Below are 11,277 nucleotides of genomic sequence, written 5' to 3' on the forward strand. Positions count from 1 at the left end.
CGCTTGAATGAGTAAATTGGCAAGAAAAAAAACGATTATGATTAGCTTTCACGCTCTGATGATCACCGTGGGGCCTGGTCCGTACGGATCATCTGTTGCATCCCTAGTTGCATGATAAGTTAACTTCTGTCTTTTTGCAGGTAAAACATGCCAACAAGCCGACCCATGTGCGTCGAACCCCTGTGCCAACGGCGGACAGTGTTCAGCGTTCGAGTCGCACTACATCTGCACCTGCCCTCCTAACTTCCACGGACAGACGTGCCGTCAGGACGTGAACGAGTGCGCCCTCTCGCCCTCCCCCTGCTGGAACGGAGGCACCTGTATAAACGAGGTGGGATTGTACCTGTGCCACTGCCCACCTGAGTATGCCGGCACACACTGCGAGCGCCTCTACCACCCCTGCCACCCCTCGCCCTGCAGGAACGGAGGCACCTGCTTACAGACCAGCGACACCACCTATGCCTGCACTTGTCTGTCAGGTCAGTGTGTTATTTGTATTTCTCGAAGTTAAAATTTGATTAAACACATTTTTTATTGAATAGGAAAAATTAAAAAAAATTATAGTTTAATAAGTTTTATAGATAAATATATATTTTTTATAAATGAAAATTTTTTTATCTAAATTAATGAATGAAAGAATTTTATAACCATTTAAAAAAATATTTAGAAATGAATACATTTTATGAATGAATACTTTATGATTGAATGAATAAATAGTTTTGTGAATTAATACGTTTTATAAATGAGTAAGTTCTTTTATGAATGAATCAATCAATTTTATAAATAATTATTTTTTTATAAATTTATGAATGAATAAATGAATTAATGCATTTTATTAATACTTAACAAAATATTATAAGTGATCATTTGTGTAAATAAAAATTAATGAATACATATGAATAAGTTTTTACAAATAAAAATCAATATTTTTTATAAATAAATGAATGAATAAATAAATTTTATAAGTGAATATATAAATGAATGAGTACATTTTATAAACAACAACAACAACAGTTTGTGTTGTTAAACAATAGTAACAACAATAGTTTGTTGTTGTTGAATATATATACTGTATACAAACACTGAATGAATGAATGATTTTTAGAAATGAATGTATGAATTAATAAATTATTTATATAAATGTATGAATAAATTTATATATTTTTATAATTGAACAAATATTTTTATGAATGAATCAGTTATAAAAATGAAACAAGTAACAATTTTTATAAATGAATGAATAATATTTTACAAATTAATGAATAAATTTTACAAATAAGTGAATGAACAATTTAACATTTAGTTCACATTTCAGTTTAGTTTGTTTTATTACCATTATTTGTACTTCAAACTGGTTTTATTTCATTCCTGCCTGCAGAAACAATAGTTTTTGTCTTTGCATACGTTAATAACTCTGCATGTGCACAGTTATTCATTAACAGTTTGTCTGGATGCGGTGCTTTTTTGTCTTAGTTTATATTTAATCCCAATGAGTGACCTAGATGTCTCAGTTACTCACTCGAGCACATAAACATAATCCGTGTACGGCCTCAGACTCTTTGATGTGTATTGAATGTGAATCATTTGTCTCCCGCAGGGTTCACGGGTCAGACGTGTGAGCATAACGTTGACGACTGCACCCAGCATGCCTGTGAGAATGGAGGCAGGTGTATCGACGGCATAAACACCTACAACTGCCACTGCGACAAACACTGGACCGGTACTACATTTTATACTCCACAATAATAATAATAATAATAACCATACAATGCAATAAATATTTTGCATGCACCTCACATGTGACATCTGAGCCCTTCCTCCTTCAGGTCAGTACTGTACGGAGGACGTGGACGAGTGCGAGCTCTCTCCTAACGCTTGTCAGAACGGAGGGACGTGTCACAACACCATCGGCGGCTTTCACTGCGTGTGTGTGAACGGCTGGACGGGCGACGACTGCAGCGAGAACATCGACGACTGCGCCAGCGCCGCCTGCTCACAGGGTGCCACCTGCCATGACAGAGTCGCGTCTTTCTTCTGCGAGTGTCCACATGGTCGCACAGGCACGTCTGTTTGTGCAGTTTCAACGTCCAACACCACTGTTATTGTAGTATTATTTATATCAAATTTTTGTAACGTTATTATGGGCTTTTGTCTTTTTTTAATATTTCAGTTTAAAGGGTTAGTTCACCCAAAAATGAAAATTCTGTCATTAATTACTCACCCTCATGTCGTTTCAAACCCGTAAGACCTCCGTTCATCTTCGGAACACAAATTAAGATATTTTTGATGAAATCTGAGCGCTGTCTGACCCTGCATAGACAGCAGCACAACTGAAATGTTCCCAAGTCCAGAAACGTAGCAAGGAGATCTGTAAAATAATCCATGTGGCATCAGTGGTTCAACCGTAATTATACGACGCTACGAGAATACTTTTTGTGCGCAAAAAAAAAACAAAAAACGACTTCATTCAACAATTCGTCTCCTCCGCATCACCCTGTAAACAGCGTATGCTGTTCTGTGTCAGCTGCGTCACGCGGATACGCTGTTTCCATTCAGATCAAATCACAACAACGTAGGAAACAGATCCGGCGTGACGCAGCTGACACAGAACAGCATACGCTGTTTACAGGGTGATGCGGAGGAGACGAATTGTTGAATAAAGTCGTTTTTATTTTTATTTTGCGCACAAAGTATTCTTGGAACATTTCAGTTGCGTTGCTGTCCATGGGAGGGTCAGACAGCTCTCAGATTCCATCAAAAATATCTTCATTTGTGTTCTGAAGATAAAGGAAGGTCTTACGGGTTTGAAACGACATGAGGGTGAGTAATTAATGACAATTTTCATTTTTGGGTGAACTAACCCTTTAAGTTTTAGTAATTTTCATACCTCTACTTATTTTATTACATTTCATTTCAGCTTATTCTTATTTTATTTTAGTTGCCAAGGCAGCATTTCTACAATTCAAGTTTTCTGAGTTTAAGTTTTTCATCTACGAATTTATTTTATTTGATCTTTTATTTTATTTTATTTTATTTTAGTTTTTCACTTGTCTATATTATATTTTTACTTTTTATTTTATTTTAGTTCGGTTTATTTTATTTTATGAGTATTATTTATATTTATATATAAATGCACTTGTGTTGCATTTCTGTGTATGAAACCAATAGCTTTTATATTTTTTGTTTTGTTTTAGTTGAGTTCAGTTTAGGTTATTTTATGAGCATTATTTATATTTCAGTTGTGTTTCATTTATGTCTGTGAAACCAATAGCTTTCATATTTTTTTATTTTATTATTTTGTTTTAGTTAAGTTCAGTTTAGTTTCGTTTATAGGCATTATTTATATTTCAGTTGTTTCATTTCTGTTTATACAACCAAAAGCTTTTATTTTTTAGATTTTTTATTACTTTTTATTTTATTTTGTTTTAGTTAAGTTAATTTTAGTAAATTTTATGGACATTGTTTATATTTCAATTTGTTTTATTTTTATTCTACCTACAAAAACAATATTTTTTGTCTTAGCATACGTTAATATTTTATTTTACTTAAATTTATTTTCATTTCATCTATGAAAAGCATATCTTTTATATATTTAAATTTTTATTCCAGCTTAATTTCAGTAACCAGCATCAGTTTTGATTTTAGTTAATAGTAACAAAACTGTTCCCCACAGGTCTTCTGTGTCATCTTGACGATGCCTGCATCAGTAATCCATGTCAGAAGGGCTCAAACTGCGACACGAACCCGGTGAGTGGAAAAGCCATCTGCACCTGTCCGCCCGGGTACACGGGATCCGCCTGCAACCAAGACATCGATGAGTGCTCGCTCGGTAAGAATAACACATGATCGATTAGAAAGAACAATAAACTCAATAGTTTTGCTTTACAATACTGTTTGCTTTGCATTTCAGGTGCGAACCCATGTGAGCATGGCGGACGGTGTCTCAACACTAAAGGCTCGTTCCAGTGCAAGTGTCTTCAAGGTTATGAAGGTCCACGCTGTGAAATGGACGTCAACGAGTGCAAGTCGAACCCCTGCCAGAACGACGCCACCTGCCTCGACCAGATCGGTGGATTCCACTGCATCTGCATGCCAGGTATGAGTCTTTAACCATTTACCTGCATCAAAAGCACATCATTACTGTTATTCTAACTGACTGTTTTGGTGTGTAGGTTACGAGGGTGTGTTTTGTCAAATAAACACAGACGACTGTGCATCGCAACCTTGCCTCAACAATGGAAAATGCATCGACAAGATCAACTCATTCCACTGCGAATGTCCCAAAGGTGACTGCAGCATTATTACTTTTAGAGATCTGATCATAAAAACTAGCAATGCGGATGCATTGCGGGTGAGCAATCAAAATAAACGTGGCATGCATTTTTCCCTGCAGGGTTCTCTGGGAATCTGTGTCAGGTGGATGTGGACGAGTGTGCCAGCACACCGTGTAAAAATGGTGCTAAATGCACAGACGGACCCAACAAATACACCTGCGAATGCACTTCAGGTACACATCTTTAAGTCATATTCTGCACTTTTGCAGTCCATTGAAGTCCATTTATAATATTAGTTTTGATATTTTCTAGCACCAAAAACATTTTCACATCTGTTTTGGTTCAAATATTCAACCTTTCTGAACCTTTAGAATTTGGAATCTGTTTTTGTAACTGTATCTTAAGAATTCTATATGTTATTTTAGAATAATTTTTATTTTATATTCAGTAATATTTAGCATTAAATTTTATTTTTATATTTTGCCGTTTTCATTTTAATTTAAGTTTATTTTATGTGTTTTTGTCATTAGTTTTTGTTTTAAGTATTTCTTTATTATTATTATTATATATTATATTATTATATAACAATTTTAATTGTTTATTTAAGAATAATTTATTTTATAGTAATTTTAATACTCCAACTTATTTTATTTCACTTAGTTGGCAAGGCAAAATTTTAATTTAAGTTTAATTTAAGTTTTCAGTGTAGGTTTTTGATCTAGAATTTATTTTATTTTATTTTAAATAATTTTTATTGTTTTTTATTTTATTTTATTGTTATTTATTTGTTTTCTGTTATTTTATCTTAATCTATTTTATCTTATTTTTGTTGTATTTTATTTTTTATTTTAAACTTTTTTTATTTATTTCATCTTATTTTTTATTTTATTGATTTATTTTCCACACCAAAAACATTGAGGCAGCCTCAATGACATACGCAGAAATGAGACACACCCAGTAAATAAATCCATATGTAAATTCCCTGTATTATGATTGGCTAACCTCTTCGCATATGAAATGAGTGTCACTTCCAACATTCTAAATCTGGCTTTTCAAATATATTTCTGCAGGATTTGCTGGCGCTCACTGTGAGCTGGACATCAATGAGTGCGTGTCGAGCCCTTGTCATTACGGCGTGTGTCGGGACGGCGTGGCTGCTTTCACCTGTGATTGTCACCCCGGATACACGGGCCGCCTGTGCGAGACCAATATAAACGAGTGCTTGAGCCAACCCTGCCGAAACGGAGGCACCTGCCAGGACAGAGAGAACGCCTACACCTGTACCTGTCCTAAAGGAACCACAGGTAACACATGCACGCTCATAAAAACACTTGTGCAAAATATAACGGTGAGTTTACGATGACATAATCATGTCGTGATTGCGTCCGCAGGAATGAACTGTGAGATAAACATTGACGACTGCAAGAGTAAACCGTGCGACTATGGAAAGTGCATCGACAAGATCAACGGCTACGAGTGTGTGTGTGAACCCGGATACACAGGTGAGTCAGAGCAGAATCTGTGTGTGTGTGTGAGAGAACAGGTGAACAGGTGGCCAGCGAAGTGCAGAGCTTGTGTATCAGATAACAGATATGACTTAGGGCAGAGACTGCCTTTCCCAACTGGGACACACACTCACACAGGTGTGCTTTACATTAATGCTACGGCCCGAATGATCACAAGACTGACCCTTTGTATGTTGCATTTAAGGAAAAGGTACAATAGGCCCTGTTATACTGTGAATATAGGACAGCAGCAGGAGGAGTTTCACAATATAGCACAGCATCAAGTACGTTATTGTTCTTATACCTATAATAAAAACATAAGAACACAATTTAAAACAGAACTTTATTTTATTTATTTTATCTCGTTTTCAACATAAATGTCTACTAAAATAACACTGAATGCAAAGCAGAAACCGTTTTATATGCCTAAACACACAAGTAAAATTTAAAAAATCATAATTTTTAAGGCTGTTGTATGTCCCAGAATTGCAACTTTATTTTATTAAGCAATGATATTGCTTACAATACTTTGTGCAACACAAGTTTAGGACAGTTTTCAACATCAGTTTTATGAGTTTTTCTACTAAAATAGCACTGAATGCAAAGCCAAAACAGCAGTTTTTAAATGCATGAAATGCATCATTATAAATGCATTTTAACTAATTTAGCTAATGCTTGCATGCAGATGGCAAGCATACACAACATAAAACACTATTTATTTTTTATGTTTTTTGTGTATATAGAGTATTTTTGTCATTCAAGTGCCTTATTTGTAACTTTTGCTATATACAGCTTTAAGGACTGATGTTGCCCATAATCCTTTGCACTATGTAAGAAGGGGAGGGCAGTTTACTTTTTCAGCCTCAATTTTACAACTTTTTCTACTACAAAAGCACTGAATGCAAAGCTGAAACAGCCTTTTTATATGCATGAACCTAAGAGTTAATAAAGAATTTTGAGCTAATTAAATTGACTAGATACTAATACGTACATGCACATAAAAAACACTATTTCTTAGCCTAGTATGCCCTGATATTGTCATTCTTGAATCTTCAAGTACAGAAATTGTCATTGCAACTTTACTTTATTTTAAGGACTTATATTGCTCACAATCCTTTGTGCACATAAGAGAAGGAAAATTCTTTTTAAACATTAATTTTATTTATTTTCCTATTTAAATAGCTTTGCTAAAATAGCATGCTTTTTCGCTACATTTAAATTATTAGCATGGCCTCAAATGCCTTTTTTTGTTTGCTATATAATAAAAAATATTTGTATTTAATTTGTTTTTAAATCATATTTTTTATTTAATTTAACTTTAAATATTAAAAAAAGGGATCTAAAATGTATATAATAGTTATCAGTCTATGGGTGCTGCAAGTGAACAGGTGTTGTTTTTGTTTTTTTTAAGCATGACCGGAACACTTTTTGAGTGGTACTAAAGGTATTGTAGTAAGTATTGTACTCAGTTTAGTGTGTGAGAGAGAAACTGGAATAAAGTCCCATTGTTGTTGGAGAATCAAACAGTTACCCATTACCCTACAGAGGAGGGATGTGTGTGTGTGTGTGTGTGTGTGTGTGTGTGTGTGTGTCGAGGGGGTAATTGTTGTTCGGCCGTGTGTGAAATAAGGTTTGTCCTTTTATATCTGCAAACAGCCCTCTGTAGGACCTGCCCTCCCCCGGCGAGTGTGTGAGGGGTGTGTGAGTAAGGATGAATGAAAGCGCGCAAGAGGGTGGAGGAAATCCTTTGTGCATTCGGAGCAGGGCTGGAGATTTGGGATGGGGCCCACACACACAAACACACACAAAGGCAGGCAATGAACAAGAGTCCCAAGGAACATTCCTTTACTATGCATTTTCACTTATCGATAGTTATACGTTTCAAACTTTGGGTTAGATCACTGTAAGACTTTGAAGAGCATCATATATGATAAATGCAGATGGTCAGTGAGGAAAATGATTGACAGGCTTTTCTCGACATATGTGATTCAATGTGATGTGAATCAAATATATGGCCTTTAAGTTGTTTAACCTCCTTTACTGTCTTACTCATTTACCTTTAACCTCCTTTACTGTCTTAAATAGGTCAAAATTGGTCATATTGTTAAAGTTTCCTCAATTCATTTATCTATCATTTAGTCTGCGTGTGTGTGTGTGTGTGTGTGTGAGTAAACATTTAGTTACAGTTTTATAGTAATTAAAATGTAAACATTTAAAAAGGATTATATATTATATTACATTATATTATATTTACTTTTTTAAAAAAAAGTATTATTCCAAATGGTATTATTGTATTCTTTCAAATAAATGGCATTCTTTTAAACGTTCTATTCATTAAAAAAATCTAAATTTAATGTATCACTGTTTTCACAAAAATAATAAACAGCACAACGTTTTTCAACATTGATAATAAATGTTTCTTGAGCAGTAAATCAGCATATTAGAATGATTTCTGAAGGATCATGTGACACTGAAGACTGGAGTAATGATGCTGAAAATTCAGCTTTGCAACACAGGAATAAATTACATTTTACAGTATATTCAAATAGTAAACAGTTATTTTAAATTCTAATAATATTTGACAATATTACTGTTTTTACTGTATTTTTGATCAAATAAATGCAGCCCTGTTGAGCATTAATGACTTATAAAAAATCTTCAAAAGCATCTTTTAGAATCAAATCAAGTTCATCCTATAATATTTTCCACTGATTATTCAGTTGCACACAGAAATATGTTGCATTTCAGAAGATTCATTTCTGTCTTGTCTTTTCCACACGTATTGTTTTTCCTCACAGGCTCAATGTGTAACATCAACATTGACGACTGCGCGTTAAAACTTATAAAAAATCTTCAAAAGCATCTTTTAGAATCAAATCAAGTTCATCCTATAATATTTTCCACTGATTATTCAGTTGCACACAGAAATATGTTGCATTTCAGAAGATTCATTTCTGTCTTTTCCACACGTATTGTTTTTCCTCACAGGCTCAATGTGTAACATCAACATTGACGACTGCGCGTTAAACCCATGTCACAACGGCGGCACCTGCATCGACGGCGTCAGCAGCTTCACCTGCCTCTGTCCCGAGGGTTTCCGTGACGCCACCTGCCTCTCCAAACACAACGAGTGCTCCAGCAACCCCTGTATCCACGGCAACTGCCTGGACCAGATCAACAGCTACAGATGCATGTGTGAGGCCGGCTGGATGGGACGCAACTGCGACATCAACATCAACGAGTGTCTGTCCAACCCGTGCGTGAACAGAGGCACCTGTAAGGACATGACCAGCGGCTACATGTGCACCTGCAGAGCCGGCTTCAGCGGTAAGACGCTGCGTCCCAATACTTCCTAAATAGTGTGGAAGATTAGTCCTAATGGCTTTTCATATTATGCATGCTTTCTGGTTCACAATCCTTTGCAGTACATAAGAGGAGGAGTTTGTGATGGTTCACATTCAACCATTTTAAATAGTATGAATTTTTGCTAATAGAAATTCATTAAATGCAATCTCGAAACAGCTGTTTTATGATTTTTTAACTTAAAAAGTTAAGCAATAAACAATTGTTAAGATGATTAATATAGATAGATTCTAACGTTTACATGCAAACGATGATGGGCTGTGTGAAATTTTATGAATTTTTTTATGGAGTTAGTATTTTAAAATTTTACTGCAGTGTCAAAATTAAATCATAAATATATAATATAAAATATAATAAAATGCCATTTAAAAAGGTAAAAAATAATAAACATAATTAAAATAATAAATTACAATAAAGTAATATATTTTATTATTAAAGTGCCCCTATTATGCCTTTTCGAATATTACCTTTCATGCAGTGTGTCATGTAGCTGTATGTGAACCTAAACTATCTGCAAAGTTGTGAAGCCGACAGTGCACGATAAATAAAGTTATTGTCTATCTCATAATTACCACAAACTTGTTAACACTTACCACTGAGAAACATGCTGCTCCAGTCGTGCTTGCGAATCAGTCTCTTGTCGTTCAGCCAGTTCAACCGTTTCATCATCAGACTCCGACTCGAATTGGTAAGGTACAATCGATACCATCTTTTCTATGTATTGACAAGGGCTCCAGGGCTGTCATTCCGTCATGGCAATGGGCTTTTCGCTTCCGACACGCGCTGTACGCGGTAGACCAATCCAGAGCCAAGCTCTCTACGGCTCTGGACCAATCACAAAGGACTGCGCCATCTGACCAATCACAGCAGTGAGGGCTCACGGAAAGGAGGGGTTTAGAGAGACTGATTCTTTGAACTGCTTCGCACGAGTCGTTTACGAATCAGTTAGAAATTAGGTCAAATTAAATCTACTTTTTGAGAAAACTAACGTGTTTTTTGACCTCGCATGCATGTAAACCTGTTTTAGGAGACTCATAAAACAATATTATATAAAAAATCTTCAAAAGCATCTTTTAGAATCAAATCAAGTTCATCCTATAATATTTTCCACTGATTATTCAGTTGCACACAGAAATATGTTGCATTTCAGAAGATTCATTTCTGTCTTTTCCACACGTATTGTTTTTCCTCACAGGCTCAATGTGTAACATCAACATTGACGACTGCGCGTTAAACCCATGTCACAACGGCGGCACCTGCATCGACGGCGTCAGCAGCTTCACCTGCCTCTGTCCCGAGGGTTTCCGTGACGCCACCTGCCTCTCCAAACACAACGAGTGCTCCAGCAACCCCTGTATCCACGGCAACTGCCTGGACCAGATCAACAGCTACAGATGCATGTGTGAGGCCGGCTGGATGGGACGCAACTGCGACATCAACATCAACGAGTGTCTGTCCAACCCGTGCGTGAACAGAGGCACCTGTAAGGACATGACCAGCGGCTACATGTGCACCTGCAGAGCCGGCTTCAGCGGTAAGACGCTGCGTCCCAATACTTCCTAAATAGTGTGGAAGATTAGTCCTAATGGCTTTTCATATTATGCATGCTTTCTGGTTCACAATCCTTTGCAGTACATAAGAGGAGGAGTTTGTGATGGTTCACATTCAACCATTTTAAATTGTATGAATTTTTGCTAATAGAAATTCATTAAATGCAATCTCGAAACAGCTGTTTTATGATTTTTTAACTTAAAAAGTTAAGCAATAAACAATTGTTAAGATGATTAATATAGATAGATTCTAACGTTTACATGCAAACGATGATGGGCTGTGTGAAATTTTATGAATTTTTTTATGGAGTTAGTATTTTAAAATTTTACTGCAGTGTCAAAATTAAATCATAAATATATAATATAAAATATAATAAAATGCCATTTAAAAAGGTAAAAAATAATAAACATAATTAAAATAATAAATTACAATAAAGTAATATATTTTATTATTAAAGTGCCCCTATTATGCCTTTTCGAATATTACCTTTCATGCAGTGTGTCATGTAGCTGTATGTGAACCTAAACTATCTGCAAAGTTGTGAAGCCGACAGTGCACGATAAATAAAGTTATTGTCTATCTCA

At 35.5% G+C, this 11,277-nt stretch overlaps 1 protein-coding gene across 1 annotated transcript in view; it reads left to right on the top strand.

The window, feature by feature from the left end:
- The window catches only part of LOC107585681 (notch receptor 1), a 40,765-nt gene that overhangs the window by 16,196 nt on the left and 13,292 nt on the right, over positions 1-11,277 (top strand). Inside the window, exons 4-13 of the mRNA XM_016272809.1 lie at positions 141-479; positions 1,598-1,720; positions 1,827-2,060; positions 3,674-3,829; positions 3,911-4,096; positions 4,173-4,286; positions 4,394-4,507; positions 5,345-5,578; positions 5,666-5,776; positions 8,768-9,106. Of these exons, the coding sequence (XP_016128295.1) occupies positions 141-479; positions 1,598-1,720; positions 1,827-2,060; positions 3,674-3,829; positions 3,911-4,096; positions 4,173-4,286; positions 4,394-4,507; positions 5,345-5,578; positions 5,666-5,776; positions 8,768-9,106 (1,950 nt within the window). The remainder of the gene's footprint in view (positions 1-140; positions 480-1,597; positions 1,721-1,826; positions 2,061-3,673; positions 3,830-3,910; positions 4,097-4,172; positions 4,287-4,393; positions 4,508-5,344; positions 5,579-5,665; positions 5,777-8,767; positions 9,107-11,277) is intronic.

The sequence above is a fragment of the Sinocyclocheilus grahami genome, unplaced genomic scaffold (assembly GCF_001515645.1).
Source record: "Sinocyclocheilus grahami isolate Dianchi unplaced genomic scaffold, SAMN03320097.WGS_v1.1 scaffold73.1, whole genome shotgun sequence".
Lineage (NCBI taxonomy): Eukaryota > Metazoa > Chordata > Actinopteri > Cypriniformes > Cyprinidae > Sinocyclocheilus > Sinocyclocheilus grahami.